Source organism: Prionailurus viverrinus, chromosome E1 (assembly GCF_022837055.1).
Source record: "Prionailurus viverrinus isolate Anna chromosome E1, UM_Priviv_1.0, whole genome shotgun sequence".
NCBI classification, from domain to species: domain Eukaryota; kingdom Metazoa; phylum Chordata; class Mammalia; order Carnivora; family Felidae; genus Prionailurus; species Prionailurus viverrinus.
The window spans coordinates 28,095,036-28,118,215 of NC_062574.1; the positions used below are offsets into that span (position 1 = coordinate 28,095,036).

A 23,180-nucleotide genomic window follows, 5' to 3' on the forward strand; every position below is an offset into this window, starting at 1 on the left:
AATTCTACCCCATCTCATGTCAGGTTTCTCTTCAATGTCTAAAATAGCATCAGCTGGTTGAGCAGGTACAGAGGATTGTAATTATATTCTGATTCCCTCCTCATTGCCACCTCAGTTCTCATCCCACCTTGAATAAACCTGTCCTGAGCAAAATATTGAGGTAAAAGAGTATATCTAAAAACATAAAATGCTATTCTTTAAAAGATCACTTTGTTTACTCAGGATACCATACCCCCATCACCATTCTTATTTTGGGAAGACAAGCAATTAAACTGTTCGTTTATACTTAGTTTATGGCTATTCAGATTATAGAGTTAGACCCTTTGTTCTCAGGAATGGCTGACTTTGAATTGGCAAGTGCACAGTTTCCGAATTCTAAAACCTCACACGCTGGTTGCGGTGATCAGCATGAATCTTGGTATTCCACCATGGATAATCAGGTTTATTTATTTTCAGGACTTAATAGTACCTGGTGGGCTGCAACACCACGGAGTCTGGCGGTTTGGGGACGTCGCCGAGGAAACGTGCCTTGCTGCCGCCGCGCCCCACGCTGCTGCAAGGGTCGGCCGACGCGGAGTCCAGGGGGAGGGTTGGCTCGCGCCACGTCCGGCCGCGCGGTGGGAACTCGAGGCCCCATTGGCCGCGTTGGAAGGCGCGGCAGAGGCTCGTGCGCCAACGGTCCCGGGGTACGCGGCAGGCCTGGCGCAGGCAGGAGGGGGCAGGGCGCAGCGAAGGCCGGGCAAGGGGGAGGGGATCGAGAACGGGGTGGAAGAGCCAGGCTCTGCGGGGCGAGGCCCAGTGCCCGGGCGGGGGCGATGGAGGAGGCGCTGCTCTCCACCCCCATCAACCCCAACAACTTCCCCGCCAAGCTGTGGCGGTTGGTGAATAGTCCCCGGTACCGCTCGATCCGCTGGGACGGCCGTGGCGAGGGGCTGCTCATCGACCAGCCGCTCTTCGAGGCCGAGCTGCTCAGCCCGCCCGGGGCGGGGGCCGGGGGCGGTGGCGGCGGCGGCGGCGGCGGTGGTGGCGGCGGCGGCGGCAGCGGCGGTGTGGGGGGCAACGGGGCCGAGCCCGAGCTCTTCAAAACCACCAACTTCACCAGCTTCATCCGCCAGCTCAACCTCTACGGCTTCCGCAAGGTGGTGCTGGGCGGGCCGGGCGCGGCGGGGCCCGGGCCGGGGCCGGGGGGCGGCGGACCGGCGGGCGACGGGCCGCTCCACCACTTCCACAGCCCACACTTCCGCCGCGACCAGCCGCAGCTGCTGGTGCACCTCAAGAGGCTCACCAGCGCCAACAAGGCCAAGCTGGCCGCCGGCCTGGAGGTGCCCTGCCGGCCGCCCAACCGCTTCCAGAGGCTCCTCATTACGTCGGCCTCCGCCTCCGCCTCGGCCTCGGCCTCGGCCTCCACTTCCCCGCTGCAGCACCAAGAGCCGCCGCCACCCGCGGGGCCCCGGCCGGAGCCGCATGGTGAGTCCATGACCACTACCAGGCACATGGGGCCACGGGGAGCAACCGCCGCTTCCGAGGGCATTTCACACATCCTCAGGTGCGAAGGTGATCCACTGTCTGCTGGGCTTCCCGAGAAATAGGTCACGTCGCCCCCACCGTTTCCCACGACCGCCAGCACCCCCTTTCCGCCGGTGTGTCCCCTGGAAGGACTTGGCGTTTTTAGTCCGTTCTGGTTAATTGTCCACTGGCAGCCAAAGGGACCTCTGCTGTAGTCTTTCTGCTGTACCTGGCCTCTCTTGAACTCCAACCCCCCATAGCCATCTACCTTCTCCAACATCTAGAATAAGTAGCCCTTTGTTGAAGCACTAGGTCGGGAAGAAACACCGGAGGGTCTCCTTTGCTCTAATGGGAAGCAAAACAGTTACTGTAGAGGGTGAGGATATGATGGCCAAGGTGGGAAGGAACAAAGTCAGCCAGGAAAACGTAGAACATTTATACCGACCGAAGGGAACCACGGTACCTTGAGTGGAAGTTTGCCCTTGAAGAGACATGCCATCTTCTACCCATTGACACATCTAAGAAGTCTGAAGAGATGTTCTGACAATAATCATATTTTAGGTTCCAAGTAATATATAGAAAGGTAAACATTGTGTATGTTAAGGGCAAATATATAATAATATATTAATTCTTCATAAGATACTGTTCCTGCATGGAACGAATTGGCCAAAAGTTTCTTTCATGACAGCTAATTAGAGCTGATCTTTACTTGAGGTGTTATGGTTAGACAAACAGAAGGCAAAATGGTTTTCTTTACTGTCAAGTTGTAGTTAAAAGGAATTTTAGGAAGTTCACATTTATGTCTTTGAATCTTTCACTATTGGCTACAACCTTTCAGTCATGAAAAAACTTTGTATAAATATGTTTACTAAAAACTCAAAAATTCTTTCTGATAGAAAATTATTTTGTAAACTTGGCTTCCGATGCTCTTCCCCCTCTTCCAGGAAGGTGAGGGTGGCAAATATTCCTTTTCTCTGTTTAAAGAGTCCATGATATGAGGCAGTATTTCAAAACAGCAACTGGATATAATAGTGAGAATTCATTCTTGTCTTCAACAGAAACATTTTCACCATGTTAATTTGGATCTAACATAAATATGTAAGGATTATTTTTTAGTTATGGGAAGCTAAAAATATACAAATAAAAGTAACACTTTGTTTGATTTAACCTAGGCCCAGGGTTATGAATGAGGCAGCATTTTGTTCATTTGGAATTTAGAAGATAAGAGATTAGCTTGTGTGTGGAGTTTAGAAGATAAGGAATTAGGTTAGAGTTCTAGTAACAAGTTGGAAAAATAGCAGTGGCAAAGGAATGTTCTAAAGGAATTCTAAAGGAATATTAAGCCACTTCCATGTGATGGCCATTGATTTTGGTGGGGAATTGCATGGGGAAAGGCACTGGAGACAATACCCTGGCATGCATTTGACAGAATCTCTGACGTGGGTATTTGTTTTTTAGGTTGTGTATCTGGTGGGTGTAAGGAGAAAAGACTGGAAAGTGTGTTTTTGGGAGTAATAGGGTAACTACTTCAGGCAAAGAAACATACAAATGTGCACACATAAAAACCAAGTCTTGCTCACTTTTTTCACTTCTCTTTTTCTCCTGACATACCCTAAACCCAGTTGTATTCTAAGAATAGAGTCCATTTTAATGAAAGAAGTACAGGGGCTGCCGATGGTCAGATTTTCTTATAGTTGAACTCATATATATATATATATATATATATGTGTATATATATATGTATATATATATGTATATATATATAGTTATAGAAATTCAATGTGTGTGTGTGTATATATATTATATATATATACAGAGTTTATATATATTATATATATATATACAGAGTTTATATATATAATATATATATACAGAGTTTATATATATAATATATATAAAGAGTTTATATATATAATGTATATATATAAAGAGTTTATATATATATGTATACACACACACACACATTGAACTTCTATAACTATATAGATGAACTTTAGTTCAGTTGGTCAGCATTTTGAAGATTTGTTGAATAACATGAATTTAATTCATATTTTTGCAGTGTAGATATTACATCAATTCACATATACCTAGATTATTGTAGTTTTCACACATTTCCTATTTTTTACCATTCTGCCTGTTGGTATGTGCAGAAGGTATGTCAGTTGTGTATTGTCTACACGATAGGCTTGGTTCACTAGGGAATTGTGTTTCTGATGTGGGTGGAATGTAATTCTAAGTTCAAGAATACTGGGCCAACTTCTTTCGCTTTAATTCTGTGTTCTAAGCCCTTGGCTCTTCTGTTTCTCTTCACCTAGTTTTTATTCTGCTTGACCATTTCTTTAGTTATATGTCTGACTGTACTGCTACTTCTTAGTCTCCACTTTGTTTTCTGTGTTCTACTTCAGCTTATGGTTTGAATACTTATGTCATTTTTTTTTTTTTTTTTTTTTTTTTTTTTTTTTTTTTTTTACAATAGCATCCTCTGTTCTAGTACCTTTTTATCTAGATCCATTGAAATAGTTGTCTTGTTCACCTTTCAGGAATGTCCTTGATAAGAAATGTGAAAATCACATGTTTTTCCCTTTTTTTTTCTTTTGCTCCACTTTGTTATTTTGTTTTTAGTGGCAATTTATTTTACAATATTTGTTAAAACTTTCTAAACTAAGTAACAAGTCTGAGTAATAGTAGATAATCTGTTTTGGCCTGGGGATATCAAGCTCTCAAGAGGCAGACTTTTTTCCTGGGAATTGATTAGTTCAGAGCCATTTATATAAAAGGAATAAGACCTTTATGAACAGAAATGCATCCTGCCTTACATTTCTAAAATTCTGGATTTAAACTTTGTCAAATATATCTTGCAGATGTTCTGAAAACATACAGACGATATTCTGTGAAGTTAGTCAGAATAGAGCCCTATGAGGTAACCCTTAACAATAAATAAGAGCTGAATGTGTTTTAGTTCTTTATTTTTAAAAAACAAATGTAAAAGAATGCCCTTCTAATCCTATCAGTCTTCATATGCATCTAAAAACATCTAAAAGTATATGAATGTTTGGCCATCACTTTATCATGATAGAAGTAGATTTTATATTTTGATAAATCAAGGTAAAGAATTCTTTAATTAGCTGTTTAAGTTACTGATAATCTGAAAATTCATCAATATCTTAACCCTAAAGAAGGTGGAAGAAGGGTTAGCTATTTCACACTGTAGCGATATATAGTTTTAGCATGTGAAGCATCCAAGGAAGAATCAAGTGGTGGGTAGTTTTAGATCTCAGAAACACCTGTTGTGAAGAGCAAAAAATGTTTCTTTAGGTCTTAAAGGATTGTTTCTGGTAGTTCAAAGTGTGTATACATATGGAATTGCTAGTCCAGTACCATAAAAACTGTTTTTTTGTACTTTAAAGGAAAAAAAAAGAAAAGCAGTTTTTAAGAGGTGTGTATCATTTGAATACATTCAGTCTTCTGAATTAGACTTTTTTTCCCCCGTTAGATCTAGACTTCTTGATTTCCAGGTTACTTTAGAATTTGTGTGTGTGTATGTATATATATATATATATATATATATATATATATATATACACACACATGTATTTGTTTTTGTCATTAATGCTTTATTTTTTTAATTTTTATTATTTTTTAAGAGTTTATATTAAGAAAATTGGCTTGAATCAGGCAGTGCCAAACCAGAAGTGGTTAGGAGTGCTCCTAGTGCTCTATTCTTTAGAGGAAACTAAACACCACAGAAATAGAATGAAAGATGTATAACATGTTGAATGGGTTTACAATTAAAATATTTGGAAAAGTAGGTATTTGAGTGCCATCTTTTACCATATAGTTTAGTAGAGGAGTAGCACATGAATTAGACGTCCCCTCTGTTTTATAGATTAGTTTAATAGAACAAATTGAAAGGAATTTGTGAACCACATAATTTAACATCCTCCCTGGGAAAATAAAGCTAGCTTTTTTTTTTTTTTTTAATTTTTATTTATTTACTTTAAGAGAGAGAGAGAGAGAACCACTGGGGGAGGGGCAGAGAAAGAGAGAAAGAGGGAGAGAGAATCCCATATGGGCTCTGCAGGTTCCATGCTCAGCTCAGAGCCCAATATGGGGCTTGATCCCATGACTGTGAGATCATGACCTGAGCTGAAATCAAGAGTCAGATGCTCAACCAACTGAGCCACCTAGGCACCCCAGGCTAGTTTGGTTTATTGTGTTCAAGAATCACAGTCTGAAAAATAATTTCAGCCTGCAACATGTATATTTTCTTTTTTCCTCATTATATAGTAATGCCCTTTCTCTCTCTTCATCATCTCCACTTTTGAATTCCTTTCTACCTTACTAGATAGGAGAAAGCAAATATCAGAATCCCTGGGCTTGAGTATATGGATTTTTAACAAACTCTACAGGTGATTTCAGATGTAAATCAGTGTTTGAGAGCTGCCGATACCTAGGATATCTAGGAAGGGACTCTACTGGGGATACTCTGAGGAAAAAAAGACTATGGAAAATAAATTTTTTTTTGATCATAGAAAATTTTTGATTAAGAAAGGAAGAAAAGAACTGAGTCAAAGTTTTCAAGCCTGACTTTTCTGCAAAGATGAGCTTTAAAAAAAATTGAAAAGGAGTAAAGAGCATTTTCTTTTTGGTTTGTGTTATAGTTCTTATTTGATCCCCACTTATTTCTTTTATGTATATGGTTAAGTGTTTACTTCTGTGCATATTATTAAGGTTTCTCAATGATCTGAAAGACTGAGTGGAATTTCTAAAACTTCTACGAAGTAGCTTATAGATTGGAAAAATCTGGGTTAGTCAACTGAGGTTAAAAAGGTAAGATGACTGAATCATCTATAAAAGTCTTTGAACATTGAATTTGATTTAACATTTGATTTAATATTGGAGTTTGGCTACTTTGTCTCTTACTAAGATTGAGAACCAAGCAAAAGTTTATTTGATTATTTTTTTAGCATTGTATGTGTAATCTTGTATTCTGGATTCTGAACTTGTTTTTACCAGAACTAAATTTCTGTTGTGTTAAACATGGCTGAGAATTGAACATATTCATGTTTTGTAACTTTTAGTTTACTACATCCAGTGGTACAATATAAAATTAGTAAACGCGCTCTTCCTCTTTTATGCAGGACCAGTGGCTGTAGGACAATTCCACCGGTCATTCCGGCGAGATAGTTTGTCTCCTTACTCCTACGTATCAACTTCATCCCACAACCATAGTACTTTCCCTCTGAAAGGTTTAGATCGGACCCCGATTCCTCCTAGAACATGGCAGAACTCCCTTGGAATGCATCCAGGACAAGTGGAAACGTCTCCCACTTTTTCAGATAAAGGGGTTCCATTTCCTGTACTGCAGAGGTTTCCGACTGAGGTTACCTATACCCTGCAGCCAAGCGCCACATCTGTACACGTTCAGCAAGGTCCTCAAACAATGGTCAGCTCCTCCCAAAAATACAGTAACTACACACCCTCAGCGCAGTACTCCCAAGCCTACTATCCAACAGGTATGAGAAATTCAAGTTCAGTGGCTTCTCTTAAAGTATTTTATAATGGGCATTTGTATTTCTAAATGCATTGCTGCATTCTTAAAAATAGTATGAATATGCACATAAGAAATGTCAAAGATTTCTCATCAGAACATATTTTTGAGCAATATATAAAATTTCATTGTGTTCTTAAAGATTGTGAACATTTTGTTGGTACAGAAAGATGTATGTTTTTAGTGAAACTTTTATATCTTCAAAATGGGTCCTAGTAATGAAATTAGGACATAACTACACTGGGACCTTGTTCTGACTCTGCTCTTGTTGCAGTATTTTGTTTCTTTAAAAAACATTTATATACATGTTATAGTTGACCCTTGAACAATGCAGGGTTGGGATGCTGACCCCTTGCAGTTGAAAATCTGTGTGTAACTTTTCATCCTCCCAAAACTTAACTAGTAACCTATTTTCACTGGAAGCCTTACCTAAGATAACATAAACTGTTGGTTAGCACATTTTTTGTATGTTATGTGTATTATGTACTATATTCTTATAACATAGTAAGTTAGAGAAAAGAAAATGTTAAGAAAATCATAAGAGAAAATACATTTACAATACTGTACTGTATCAAAAATATCCAAAAATACCCACATAGTTCAAACTCATGTTATTCAAGGGTCAACTGTATATATTACATTTTTTAATGTTATAGGTGAGATTACCTCATAATGAAATCATTTTAGCATCTCAGTAATGAAGTTTAATAAAAGAGCATACTTTCTATCTCTTAAAACTAAATTATATTCTTCTAGTAAAAACGTGATGGTGTGGTTTGACAGGGCAGTCCCTGCAGTGTTAATCTCAGCCAACTAAGAACTGCAGAGTAGCAGAGAAGAGAACCTGACAGTGACAGCTGACCTAGAGCTCAACCAAGGGTATTGAAGACATACTGTAGATCTCAAGCCACTAATCAGGAATCCTTATGATAGTGACCATGTGTTTAGCTTCTTGGGGTGGGTGGGGAGAGTGTTTTTTTTTGGGGGGGGGTACATTTTTGCAAGATAATAGCCTTACCTTTCCATTCAAATGTATTTTCTGTTTTGCAGGAACACCATATAATCGTGGTGTATTTCATCATGTAAAGTGCTTTAATACTGAGTGACAAAAGGGGCAATAGACATATGACAAGGGTCAAGGCTTTCAGAAAAGACCAGAGAGAGAAGAAAGAGGGTATTCCTTTGCCCAATGAATTAAGGGTCTAGGAATATTAATTTTCTCAAATATGTAGATCTGGAAGCACCATTTCTGCCAGGCAGGAGGAAATCCAAAGCTAGAATAGGTGAAAAGAATGTACATTAGGGGAATTAAATAATTTGTTGACTTTTAAAAGTTATAAATCTGTTAACTTCTGTTTGTAACAGTACTCACTATTTTCTAGCTGTATCACCCAACTGTATTCTTTTACTATCGGCTTATTGCATTCTACCTAAATATAGCAGTAAAAGAGATTGCTTGATTTTCTCAAAATATATAATATTTTGATATTAAAATAATAAAACAAGAATTTAAATTAGATTGGGTTTTGTATATTTTTAGAGCTGCTACTGTTTTGGTGGATGGAATTGAGAAGGAAAAGGCAAAGGAAGTATATGGATTAAGGATGACTTAGCACTTTTATTCATTTTGCCTATTAGAAATTTTTTTTAAATGTTTATTTTTGAGAGAGACAGAGCGCCCATGCGTGCACAAGCACGGGAGGGGCAGAGAGAGGGGGACAGAGGGTCTGAAGTGGGCTCTGCGCTGACAGCAGTGAGCCTGATGTGGGGCTCAAACTCACCAACCAAGAGATTATGACCTGAACTGAGAGATCATGACCTGATGTTCAACCGACTTAGCCACCCCAGTGCCCCTTGCCTATTAGAAATTTTTAAAAAGGTTGAAGCCTAGTATTTTTTCATATTTTCAGCTACTTCTTTGAAAAACAAAAAGATGACTAAATTCATGTTAGAAGTTTTATATCTTCTAGTGAATAGTATAGTTCAACATTTTAATGAACAGATTAGGCATTACTATCTAAATTATAATTTCAGCTGTGTTCCATGCATGCATACAATACATATGCATATAGAGAGAGACAGTCTGTGTCTTCCTTACGCTTGTTTTACATTCTGTAGCCCATCAACTGGATAATACCCTTACCTCCCTTCCCTTTACCAGTAAGTGTTTCCTTTCCTAAACTCCCTCCAAACCTCCTTCCTCAAACTACTAAAGACTCAGAAGCTGTTGGGGAGTTTAAATTTGGAAGGCCTGCAGCAAGAGAAATGTAGAAATGTACTTGGATTTCCAATTTGGAATTTTGGAGGCATTTTCCTATGGACATATTAGATATGGTGGTTAGGTTCTATACTATTAGTCCTACACTTATGGTACAGGTGGTTATAATCTGGTCTAGGAGCCAAATTAACTTATATGATGTTGTTTCTATGGGAACATGTATTTCAAGTTCCAGACAATCTTCTCAGAAACACCTAGTTCTAAATTTTTTGAGAACCACTTAAGTATCATTTACCAGAAAACACTACAAATAGTTACTATTATTCATTCATTATAGAAATACTGTTTGTTAAATTATTATGATTTAGGATATGTTATTTAAAAAATATTTTATGTTAGCTTGGATGTAAAATTATAAGTTGAAAATTGTCAAATAAAGAAATAAATAGGTGAATAGATTAATTAATTGAAAATTATGTCCAAGAGTTCAAGGTAAGGGCTAGGAAACAGACATTAAAAGAACAGGTAAGTGCTGCTGATGTTTTGATAGTGTACAGTACATGTGAAATAGAATCTTGTGTTATCTGAATTTTTGTTTTGGGAACGTTGAAGTGACTATAAAGTTTCTGAGGTTCTGAAAATAAGTTTCATGATCTCATGATGATACCTACTACATAGACTAGGTCTATGCTATAATGTAATAAGCAAGACTGCTTTGAACATTCTAAAGTACTATATAAATAAAAAGTTGTATTGTTGGGGTGCCTGGGTGGCTCAGTTGGTTGAGGATCAACTCTTGGTTTCAGTTCGGGTCATGATCTCAGAGTTCGTGAGATTGAGCCCCGCATCAGGCTCTGTGCTGGCAGGGTGGGGACTGCCTGGGATTCTCTCTCCTTCAGCGCCCCCCACCTCAAAAATACATAAATAAACTTAAAAAAAAAAAAGGTTGTATTCGTAAGTAAAAGAGACCTACTATGGAAAAGAAAGTGCCATAAAAATACTGTAGAAGTATTTGACTCCTCCAAATTTTAGGTGAAGGAGGCAAAAAGTAGTGAGCAACTTAACCAGTAGTTAATGAGTACCTGTTTATGAAGAGCATTACAAATGACTTAACCAAAGTTAAATAGAATATCATTCTCAGAGGCAGGATAATGATCATTTTCAAACTCAGCTCTTTTTTTTTTTTTTTTTTAATTTTTTTTTTTCAACGTTTATTTATTTATTTATTTATTTATTTTTTTAATTTTTTTTTCAACGTTTATTTATTTTTGGGACAGAGAGAGACAGAGCGTGAACAGGGGAGGGGCAGAGAGAGAGGGAGACACAGAATCGGAAACAGGCTCCAGGCTCTGAGCCATCAGCCCAGAGCCTGACGCGGGGCTCGAACTCACGGACCGCGAGATCGTGACCTGGCTGAAGTCGGACGCTTAACCGACTGCGCCACCCAGGCGCCCCTATTTATTTTTTTGGGACAGAGAGAGACAGAGCATGAATGGGGGAGGGGCACAGAGAGAGGGAGACACAGAATCGGAAACAGGCTCCAGGCTCTGAGCCATCAGCCCAGAGCCCGACCAAACTCAGCTCTTGAAATAATAATGAAGTAACTAATTTTGGAATAATGGTCACACTTGAATCTTTTTGAAGTGAACTATATGATTTGAAGTTTGGATCAAATTTTAGTAAACAGCAACAGCTGACTTCATTTAAAAATTCTATTGATAATAGAGGGTCCTGGGTTGGCTCAGTTGGTTGAGCATCCAACTTGGGCTCAGGTCATGATTTCCGGGTTTGTGGGTTTGAGCCCCACACCAGGCTCTGTGCTGACAGCTCAGAGCCTGGAGCCTGCTTCAGATTCTGTGTCTTCCTCTCTCTCTGCCTTCCCCCTCTCACACTCTGTCTGTGTCTCTGTCTCTCAAGAAAATAAATAAACATTAAAATTTTTTTTTAAATTATATTGTTAATAAACTTGAATCTGGTCTTCAAATATTATAGTCAGTAAAGTTTGAGTTTTGTATTACTTTATAAATTAATTTCTTTAGTAAAGCCAAACATTGAGACTAGAACATTGCTGTCCAACTGACTCAGAATGACTCATCTGAATTGTTTCTTACATTTGTCATTCCTCTCTTGAAGTGCTTATTTTCTTTGCCTAGTTGATGACATTTTTTCCACTCTTATCATAGCTTCAAAGACAAAATGTTGTAGATACAGTCTTGATTGACTCTTTTTAGTCTTGTCCTATCTTAGATTCATTTCTTTCTTTTGATATTGTTTTCATAGCATGCTACTGTAATTTAATTTCCTTTTTTAAAAAGTTTTTATTTACTTATTTTGAGAGACAGAGAGAAAAAAAATGTGAGTGGGAAAGGGGCAGAGAGAGAGGAGAGAGAGAGAGAATGCCAAGCAGGTTCCACACTGAACTGTCAGCAGGGAGCCCAACTTGGGGCTTGAACTCATGAAGTGCAAGATCATAATCTGAGCAGAAGTCACATGCTTAACCTGCTGAGCCACCCAGGTGCCCCAGTTTCCCTTTTGTATACAAAACTTTTAGACCTTTTTATTTTTTATTTTATATTTTTAATTAAAAATTTTTTTTAATGTTTATTTTTGAGAGAGACAGAAACAGAGCAGAGTTGGGGGAGGGGCAGAAAGGTGTGGGAGAGACACAGAATCCAAAGCTGGCTCCAGGCCCAGATCTGTCAGCACAAAGAGCCTGACATGGGGCTCGAACTCATGAGCTGTGATATCATGACCTGAGCCAAAGTTGGACACTTAACTGACAGAGCCACCCAGGTGCCCCATATACTTTTAATTTTTTTTAAGCAAACTCTACACCCAGTGTGGGGCTTGAACTCATGATCCTGAGATCAAGGGTCATGTATGTGCTTCACCAGAAGCACCAACCAAGCCAGTCAGGTGCCCCTAGATCTTTTTATTGTATTAATTCTCTACATATCTGAACATACATAATAATATTGATTGATTGATTGATTCATCCATTCATTCATTCATTCATTCATTCATTTTTAAGTAGGCTCCACGCTCATCTCAATGTGGGCTTGAACTCATGACAGAGATCAAGAGTCACATGCTCCACTGACTGAATCAGCCAGGTGCCCCCAAAATATTCATATTTATATAGAGGCCTATATTGAGGAATGTTTTCCTTTAACTAATGTTATAATGCTGAATTGACCCAAAGTCAGTTTTGCATTGTTTTTAAAGTTCAGTTTTAAGCTTAAAGCAGTGATGAGTAATTTGTAGCTGCCCTTCATCTCATTTCTTTTCTTTATTTTTGAGGGAGAGAGGACACAGAATCTGAAACAGGCTCCAGGCTCTGAGCTGTCAGCACAGAGCCCTATGTGGGGCTCAAACTCACAAACTGGGAGATCATGACCTCATAACCGACTGAGCCACCTAGGCGCCCCAAAAGAATAAAATATTTTAAAAGCTATCTTTCAAAAGACCCTACATATTAACATCTTAAAGGTTAAATACAGTCATGTGTAAGAATATACAACTTCCTCTCCAAGGTGCCTATGATATTTTATTTTTTATTGAAAAAATAAATATTGTATCATTTTTTTTTGAATTGAATCTTGGGCAAAAAGAATTGATTATTATTGTTTTAAAGTATATTTAAATTCTCAAGAATTTATTTTTTTTATTCTATATAATGTACATAGACAAATATAGAACTGAAGTTATAAGAGCTTTCCAATGCTCTTATTCTTGTGCTCAGGCAGCCTTTATTGTCTGTTTCTTTGAAAAGGTCTGATTTTCTTCTTATGGAAAGAGGAAGTTCTCTTTAGCTGCCAGAAGAAACTAAGCAAAAGCACAATTATATTTGTCTTTCTTTTTATTGAGGTAAAATATAAATAATGTAGAATTTACCATTTTAAACATTTTTAAGTCTACAGTTTTGTGGCATTAAATACAATCACATTGTTGTACTAGCATTATCACCTTCCATCTCCAAGACTTTTTCATCTTCTCCAGCTGAGACTCCATACTGTTAAACACTAATATCATATTCCCTTCTTCCCCTAGCTCCTGGCAACCACCATTCTACTTTCTGTCTATGAACTTGACAACTCTCTGACACTCATATAAGAAGAATCATACAGTGGTGCCTGGGTGGTTCAGTCAGTTGAGCATCTGACTCTTGATTTCAGCTCATGTCACGATCCCAGGGTAATGGGATCAATCCCCACGTCTGGCTCCACACTCAGCGTGGAGAGACTTTTAAGATTCTCTCTCTTCCTCTGCCCCTCTCCCCCAATTTTGCGCTCTCCCCTCTCTAAAAAAGAAAAATAATTAAAAAAAAAGAATCATACAATATTTGCCCTTTTGAGATTGGCTTACTTCACTAAGCATACTGTTTTCAAGATTCATCGATATTTTTACATGGGCCAAAATTTCCTTATTTAAAAAAATTTTTTTAATGTTTACTTATTTTTGAGAGAGAGAGAGAGAGAGAGAGAGACAGAGTATGAGCAGGGGCAGGGGAGGGGCAGAGAGAGAGGGAGAGATACAGAACTCGAAGTGGGCTCCAGGCTCCTTGCTGGACTGAGCCACCCAGGCATCCCTAAAATTTCCTGATTTTTGAATGCTGAATAATTTTCCATTGTATGTATATACCACATTTTGTTTATCCATTCATCTGTTGGTAGACATTGGGTTGCTTCCACTTTTTGGCTATTGTGAACAATACTGCTGTGAATATGGGTGCACAAATATTAGTTTGAGTGCCTGCTTTCACTTTTTTGGGGTATATTCCCAGAAGACTTTTACCTTACTACAAATGAGGAAGTGTTGGGGTTCTAGATATATAGTAACTTATCTTGAAACTAAATTTACTATTAGGATGTTTTTCCTGCTGAGCATTTATATTGAGAATTTTCTCACTGCTAACACTACTATTCTGGAGTAGATTCAAGTCCAAAACATTTTAATTATATATTTGAATAACTTCCATAGGATAAACAAGTATGAACTTGTTTTCCTTACCTGTAGTAGGAGTGAAAATTTTTACTTTTGGATAATTTTTAGTAATCCTGAATTTTTCTAATTACCAGAATTCTTTTAAAAATGTCATTAACTATTATATTTATATCTGAAATAGAATTCTTTTTTTTTAAGTTTTATTATTTATTTTGGGGGGGGGAGAGAGAGAGAGAGAGAGAGAGAATCCCAAGTAGGCTCTGCATTGGAAGTAAGGAACCCGACGTGGGGCTCAATCTCATGAACCATGAGATCGTGAGTGGGAAGCTTAACCAACTGAGCCACCCAGGCGCCCCTGAAATAGAATTCTGTCCATTATTTCCAGTTTTATATTCTACATGCAATTTAATACCTTAAGTGAACAATGCCTTCAGGAAGATAGTGGAAGTTCTTTATGCAGATGAATGTACCTTAGGACATAGTGATAAATTCAGTTTTATAAATGTCAGTGCTTTCACAATGCTTTCATAATACACACTAGGTTAATTTTTCATGTACTAAGCAACAGTTGCTGTTCTATAGCTAAGTTTTTCATATTCTGTAAGCTAACTAGTATCTTACTTTGTTCTATTGTGTTGATTATACAAAATGGGGTTGCACTGGTAAGGAAATAGCCATTGAGGAATCTTTTTGGATTATCTATTCATGTTCCCCTTTTCTTCATGCAGGTAACTTTCTACTTTCCATTTGTTACTGGACACTTAAAAGGATAGTATCCATTTTGCTGTTTCCTTAGATAATAAATCAGCTATCAACTATATACTAATATGTTCTCTATTGTTTATTTTACTTTGTTTATCCAATAAATTTTACTATTATTATTTTTAATGTTTATTCATTTTTGAGAGAGAGACACAGAGTGTGAGTGGGGAGGGGCAGAGAGAGAGGGAGACACAGAACTCGAAGCAGGCTCCAGGCTTTGAGCTGTCTGCTCAGATGTGGGGCTTGAACTCATGAACTATGAGATCATTACTTGAGCTGAAGTTGGACACTCAACCAACTGAGCCACCCAGGTGCTCCTTATTATTTTATTTTTAATGTTTTTAATTTTGAGAGGGAGAACATGTGTGCATTCGGGGGAAGGACAGAGAGACAGGGAGACAGAGGATCTGAAGCAAGCTCTGTGCTGACAGCAGACAGCCTGAGGAGGGGCTTGAACTCACAAACCAGAGATCAGGACCTGAGCTGAAGTCGGACACTTAACTGACTCAGCCACCCAGGAGCCCCCAAGAGATTTATTTTAATGTACACTTTAACAACTATTCAAAATATGTAAGCAATGGAATCAGAGCAGTATTAGCAAAGTAAACCTAATACCTTTTGTTGTTTTATTTGTAATGAAAACACTATTTTATGGTACCCTGAAGGGCAAATACTGCAGCTCCTGACTGAGGGTTTTCCTGCCACTAGGGGGCTAGGTTTTCCTTAGCTGTTAAAACTCTAGAAAAAAGTCCCAGTTTTTTTTTCAGAGTTTTGGCAAACCCTACAGATGCTTCCTTGGTGTTTTCCTTTTGGATTTAAGTTATTTCCCAGGATGTTTGAAAGCATAAATATCCTGGGAAATCAAATTCAAATCCATAACGTTGAAATTATATGCTTGAATAATCTTCAAAGGTTAAAGTGTAAGAACCTGTTTGCCTAACCTATATTGGAAGTGATAAGAATATGAATTTTATATGGCCATCTTAGTCATGTCTGGCTTTTTAAATCACTGGAACTGTTAAAATGATGTAATTCAGAAAACATCAACCCTTACATGTGTACTGGAACTAGAATTCTGTCCATTATTTCAGGTTTTTCCTTCCATGTGCAAGATTTAATGGCTTAAGCTGCATATGATATTAGAAAATATTTATTTTTAGCATACCTTTATGAACTTCTGACATTTAAAATTTTTTTTCATGTTTATTATTTTGAGGGGGAGGAAGGGCAGAGAGAGAGGGAGACACAGAAACCAAAACAGGCTCCAGGCTCTGAGCTGTCAGCACAGAGCCCTACATGGAGCTTGAACTCATGGACTGTGAGATCATGTCCTGAGCCGAGGTCAAACACTTAACCAACTGAGCCACCCAGGTACCCCCGAACTTCTGACATTTTAAAAATCAGTAGTCAATAACAGATAAGTTGGGAAACATTGCAGTGAATTTTTATAACACTTAGGCTGATTTACTTTCAAAGACTATAGAATAAGTTTTTTTTAAGTAATTTTATTAGCATATACAAAATATGAAAAATGTGGACATAAAAGTAGAAAGCTGCCATCTTATAACAAAGACAAAAATATTCATCAAATGGAGTTCTAGTAAAATTAAAGTGTTACATTTTAGGAAGAAGAAAAGATTTGGGAAGTATTGTGGTACACTAAAGAGCATGTGGGGGCACCTGGGTGGCTCAGTTGGTTGAGTCCAACTCTTCATTTTGGCTCAGGTCTTGATCTTATGGTTGTGGGACTGGTGCTGGGTGTGGAACCTGCTTGGGATTCTCTCTCTCTACCTCTCCCTCTGCCCCTCCCCTGCTCTCACACTCTCTCTCTCAAAAAAAAAAAAAAAAAAAAGCTTGGGCTTTGGAGTTTGATGCTGACCCTGTCAATATCAGCTTTGTGACTTTCAGCAAATTATTTAACATCTCTGAGCTTTAGTTTCCTTATTTTTGTAATGTTAATACCTCATTTAATTGTTGTTTGGATTAAATGAAGCAATATATGTAAAGCACCTACTACTGTGCCTGGAACATGGTAGGTGCTCAATAAATGTCATCCTCTGTTTAATCCAAAGGTGTGATGTGTTATAACTGATTCTCATTCATTCTGGAGAGTCTCTCTCTGGAAAAGAGGAAACTCAACCGATTATTAAGACTGCATCTGCCTGGGTGGCTCAGTCGGTTGAGCGTCCAGCTTCAGCTCAGGTCACGATCTCGTGGTCCGTGAGTTCGAGGCCCGCGTCGGGCTCTGGGCTGATGGCTCAGAGCCTGGAACCTGGTTCCAATTCTGTGTCTCCCTCTCTCTCTGCCCCTCCCCCGTTCATGCTCTGTCTCTCTCTGTCTCAAAAATAAATAAACGTTAAAAAAAAAAATTAAAAAAAAAAAAGACTGCATCTGTGGGGCACCTGAGTGGCTCAGTTGGTTAAGCGTCCAACTTCGGCTCAGGTCATGATCTCACGGTTCATGGGTTTGAACCCCATATCGGGATCTGTGCTGACATCTCAGAGCCTGGAGCCTGCTTCAGGTTCTGTGTCCCCCTCTCTCTCTGCCCCTCCCTCACTCACACTCTGTCTCTCTCTCAAAAATAAACAAATATTAAAAAAAAAAAAAAGACTGCATCTGTAAGTGTAACTATCCCAATACAAAGAGTTCAATCTTTTTATGGTATCCTAACTGTAAAGAGAAAACTAGGAAAACCTACTTTTTTAGTTAAAATAATGGCATTAGCTATTTATTTTTTGATTGCTTACTGTATTCCAGTACTATTCTAAGTGCTTTATGCCTATTAGCTCATTCATTCCTCACAAGAAACATACTAGGGTATGTACTATTGTTACCCCCATTTTAATAAGATGCAGAAACTGAGGCCCAAAGAGACTAACCTTGCTCAAGTTTATGTAGCAATTAAGATTTTGGTCTTGGATCCAAATTCTTAGTAATTTCTTTAAGTGGTTAAAACATTTTTGCCTGGATTTTACTGGATGCGTTATATAATGGTAAGAACATTTGGACAGTATTTCACTTATTTTATCCTTAAAATTACACCCTCCTCCAAATGTTTGTTACTATTAAAATATTTGAAACAATTATTTTGGAATTCCAAACATGTTCTGATATTTTCAGTAAAATGAAAATTTTTTTAATGTTTATTTTTGAGAGAGACAGAAACAGAGCTTGAATGGGGGAGGGGCAGAGAGAGAGGGAGACAGAATCCGAAGCATGTTCCAGGCTCCGAGCTGTCAGCACAGAGCCCGATGCAGGGCTCGAATCCACGGACGGTGAGATCATGACCTGAGCCAAAGTCGGATGCCCAACCAACTGAGCCACCCAGGCACCCCTTCAGTAAAATGAAATTACATTCAATAAAATAAATATTTGGTTAGAAAGGTGACAAAATGTTTAGGTGCCAGAGAAATCATTTAGAAAAGTAGACATGACCCTTTAAAATGACTTAAAAAAATTTTTTTTTAAGTTTGTTTATTTTAAGAGAGCGAGTACAAGCAGGGGAGGGTCATAGAGAAGGAGAGACAGAATCCCAAGCAGGCCCTGCATCATCAGCACCAAGCCTGATGCTGGGCTTGAACTCATGAACCATGAGATCATGACCTGAGCCAAGATTAAGAGTCAGACGTTTAACTGCACCACCCAGGCGCCCCTAAAATGACTTTTTAAATTGGTTAATTACCATGTTGTTGTCAACAAATAATAGCACCTGATTGTACTAAATCTAATTTTATTGCATCCCCAAAGGAAAACCTTTGGAATTTTTCTTTCCAAGTTGAAAGGGGAGTGCTTTAAATGCTACACAGGTTAACTTGGTTGATGCCTCTTCTCTGTTTGAATTTGTCCCAGCTGTACTACAGTGCTGCTCTCCTTCTACCCACATGGACGCTCTAAGTAGTTGTGTGACTCCCACTGCCTCTTCCTATGCACACTGCAACTACTTCCAGGTAATATTCTTGGAACAATGGACACACTCTGTACTTCACGTGTAATACGATTGACCTTGCACAGTTTTAAAGTGTAATTTTATCTGAACGAGTAGCCAGAGGTAAGCTGTGGATTATGGCTTCAGTTTTCTCAATTCTAAAAAAAGGGAGTTGATATGAATGGTGTCTGAGGATTCTTCTAGGTCTGCACTGTCCAAAACAGTAGGCACTAGCTACATCTGGCTGTTTAAATTAATTAAAACTAGATAAAATCTAAAATTCATTTCTGGTGCTCAAAGTCTCATGGCCAGTGGCTACCAAATTGTACAGCAGAGATAGCATTTTCATCATTGCTGAAAATTAGTTTGAACATTGCTGTTCTAGGCTCTTCTATGGTAAAATGAATACCAGGTAAATTTTAAAAGTGTATGTCACTATTAACAGATTCTTCCAAGATAGTACAGTATGGCCATACCAAGATAGTACAGATAATTACTTTTTTTTTTAATGAGAAAGGAAAAATGAAATAAAAAATGAGAAATTTAAGTGGTGATCCCCTTTTGCCCCCATATTGTACACACTATATTTTAATTATTTTCTGATTATTTATTGTTAAGCAGTTGCATTGATTTAAGTGTTTTAGACTGCTATTTCTAGGATAAGGCTAAGTTCCATGCTTTGTCTTTTAATGCTATAATTGCTTAAAGATTGGAATTATGTGTTTGCCTTTGATATCATCCAGTTGAGATAGCTTCTGTGTTAACTGACTGAGCCACCCAGGCACCCCTATAGCTTCTGTTTTAAATGCTTATTTATTTTTGAGACAGAGAGAGAGAGAGAGAGCGCATGTATGTGTGCACAAGCAGGAGAGGGGCAGAGAGAGAGGGAGACACAGAAACTGAAGCAGGCTCCAGGGACCAAGCTGTCAGTGCAGAGCCTGACATGAGGCTCGATGCGGGGCTTGAACCCACGAACTGTGAGATCATGCTCTGAGCTGAAGTCAGATGCTTAACTGACTGAGCCACCCAGGCGTCCCTGAGATAGCTTCTGTTTTTAAGAGAATATCTTACTAGTGGCATTCCAGTATGTAAAGGAACATTACTTTTTTGCGGGGTTTTTTTTTTTTTTGACAAAGCTACGTAGGAAGTCAGATTGTTGTTCAAAGAGTATAGAATCAGATCAAATGGACTTAGTTGGATATTTTTAAAGGCAGGTACCATCGGGCATGATAGTCCAGTCTGTTCATCTTCACTAGAGGAACATATCTGTCCCACAAATTAGATGTTTTTGTTTGTGGATCCAGATGCTCTCTCCCTTGGATCATGCTGGAGATTCTCTGACAGTATTTATGTCTTGATTATGTTTATGTTTTAAATAAATTTTTAAAAATATCTTTAAAAGACCTTTTCTTACTACAAAGACAATACATGTTACAGGAAAATAAAGATAGGTAGACATGAAATTTTTTAAATGGAAAAAAGAACGTGTTTTAGGTGTCATTCTGGAATTAAAGGATTTGGTTGGATTGCAGATATTGGTGAGGGTGTGCATGCATGGTCAGGATAGCATAATGGTTAGGAGCAAGAGCTCTTGAGCTAGGCAACCTATGTTTGAAACTTGGATATGTCAGTTATTTCATTGTGAGTTTGGGTAAATTACAGAGTTTCTCTGAACTTCAATTTCATCATTTGGAAATGGAGATGACCACATTTTATAGACCTCTTAAGAGGAATACTGTATATGAAGTACTTTGCATGTGCTTGGCACATAGTAAGAACTCAATAAATGGTGCTATTGGCTACAGTAAAGTGGCTTGATGCTTACACCATTTAAATTTACATTATTTGGCATTAATGTCCTTTGAATAATTGACACAGTCTTTGTAGTGTGTTTGGCAATATCAACCCATTACGTGTTTTATTTAGTTGTTACTCTTTAGTATTTATGTTCATAGCTTGAGATTATTTATCACTAAACATGTAATTGTATGTCTACTCTGTGCAAAGTACTAGGTATAAGAGAATGCATCTTAAAGGTATAAAGGATACATCTAAAAGTGACAGCTATTTTTAATCTATTGTTTTATTATTAAAAATAAACAATCTCAGGAACCAAAGGACATTCGATATTCCATCCATTTTTTCCCAGATCATTTGGAACAGAATATCAGTACCTCCCCCTGAATGTATAGAAGCATTGGTGGACTTGTGAGCATGCTGTGTTTGAAATTTCACTACTACATTCCTAAAACAGTATATGATAGATATAAGTGATGTTTTTGTCAACTTTTATGGAAGAATTTGGTATATAGACATTTTATCAGCAAATAGGTATTTGAGTACTATAGCTTTTTGATTTTGTATACTTTAACCCTGAAAATTATTGGTCCTTTCCAGTATTGAACTTGGCATAGTGGTTGACATCTATTAGTTGCTAAGTAAATGTTAACAATAGAATTGAAGCTACCATTGCTGAAAAGTTGATTGGTGTTCATGTTGTTTCAGTGAGCTTTAGTTAAATTTAATCTATTTGTTTAACATTTATGAGCCTAAACATTGTTGCTTTCTTCCTTAATCTCATATTCAATTTTCTATCCAAACAATCCTGTTTTCTCTTTTCCCAGAATCCTCCAATGCAATCCTCCTATCCAGTTGAATTTCTGCCTTCTAATTGGCCTTGCAGTACTACTGATGAAAATAAAAAGACAGAAGTTAACCTAGAGGCTGTTTTTCAGATAGTAGATGAGTTGCATTCCTCCCCTAAATTGGAGATGGTGAAGGTGGAGCCTGTTGAGAATCAGTGCCCAACATCTCAGTCTAACAGAGGCCAGCATATCGTAGCTAATTCAAACAACAGCAATCCATCTTCCACAAGTCAGGCTAGCCAGCTGGAGCCACTTACTCCTGTAGGCTCAGACATTACATCTTTTGTAGTCGGAACAGAACAAGCAATTACCTGCTCTCTACCACAGTCACCTGAGTACATCTATACCATCCACACAGCTCAGCCTGTTGAAAATACTACAATGCAGGAATCTGCAGCCATCCAACAAGCTCATGTCAAACTGAAGGAGCAGCTAAGTCATAATCCATCTCCATCTTCAGTAGTATTTGTGCAAGAAGGGCTACCATTCAGCACACACCAGGTAAGGGGGCAAAGAAAAAATCCTAATAAAGCTCAAAGTACCTAGTGCTTCTTGCTATAAACTGGTCTAGTGGAGAGTTTGTCCACCGTTAATTTGGGTTTAATACTGGTTCATTATGCTTTCCAGAAGGATCATGTCCCAGTGATTCTGCACAAAAAATTCAGAAGTAACCTTAAGCCCCAGACGTGTTCTTACTATGTTATGGTCTGAAGTCAGCCTCTAGAGAGGCAGTCTGAGCATTGTGGTATAAAACTTACTTTCATGTTAAAAGCATCCCTTGAGTTTTGCTTCCTATCTTAATTTGAATGGACAAGGTGTGCCTGGCTGATTCAAATCCACTACTCAGAAAGGATGGTTTAAAAAACAGATAATATCAGGACTTTCCAAGCTATTTGTAGCCTGGGGGTAAAGAGATGGTTAGAAGTCTGTTCATAGTTTCTTACAGCATTATTGAATTCTTATTTCACTTGTGAGCATACTGTGTTTGAATTTCCTTACTAATATCTACATTCTTTTTTTTTTTTTAATTTTTTTTTTCAACATTTATTTATTTTTGGGACAGAGAGAGACAGAGCATGAACGGGGGAGGGGCAGAGAGAGAGGGGGACACAGAATCGGAAACAGGCTCCAGGCTCTGAGCCATCAGCCCAGAGCCCGACGCGGGGCTCGAACTCACGGACCGCGAGATGGTGACCTGGCTGAAGTCGGACGCTTAACTGACTGCGCCACCCAGGCGCCCCTAATATCTACATTCTTAAAGCAGAATTCTGACTAGTTTGAGAGACATATTCTGAAGGTAGAAGCTAATTCCTTTATTGTTTATGACCAGAAAATGAATAAAGTTGATTCTAAATAAAAGCACATCTAAATTACAGTCACTTTTTGTGAATTAAGTATTTTTCCTACTTTAAATTTTTTTTCTTGATCTTAGCCTGATATATATTTTTAAATTTTTGGTTTTTTTTTCTTTAATGGGACTGAAAATATTGTCACTGTTAGATTCCCAAGATAACTTTTAGATAGTTGTGTTTTGTTTTTGTTTTTTAATTTAAAAAAATGTTTTTTATTTTGTTTATTTGTTTATTTTGTTTTGTTTATTTTGTGTATTTTTGTTTTGTTTATTTATGT

General features: G+C 38.2%; 1 protein-coding gene across 1 annotated transcript in view; it reads left to right on the forward strand.

Annotated features, from left to right (window-relative positions):
• The first annotated feature begins 408 nt into the window (after positions 1-408).
• The window catches only part of HSF5 (heat shock transcription factor 5), a 51,342-nt gene continuing 28,570 nt past the window's right edge, over positions 409-23,180 (forward strand). The window contains 5 exon segments of the mRNA XM_047832292.1: positions 409-616; positions 619-1,467; positions 6,648-7,022; positions 18,831-18,928; positions 21,531-22,052. Coding sequence (XP_047688248.1) covers positions 409-616; positions 619-1,467; positions 6,648-7,022; positions 18,831-18,928; positions 21,531-22,052 — 2,052 coding nt within the window.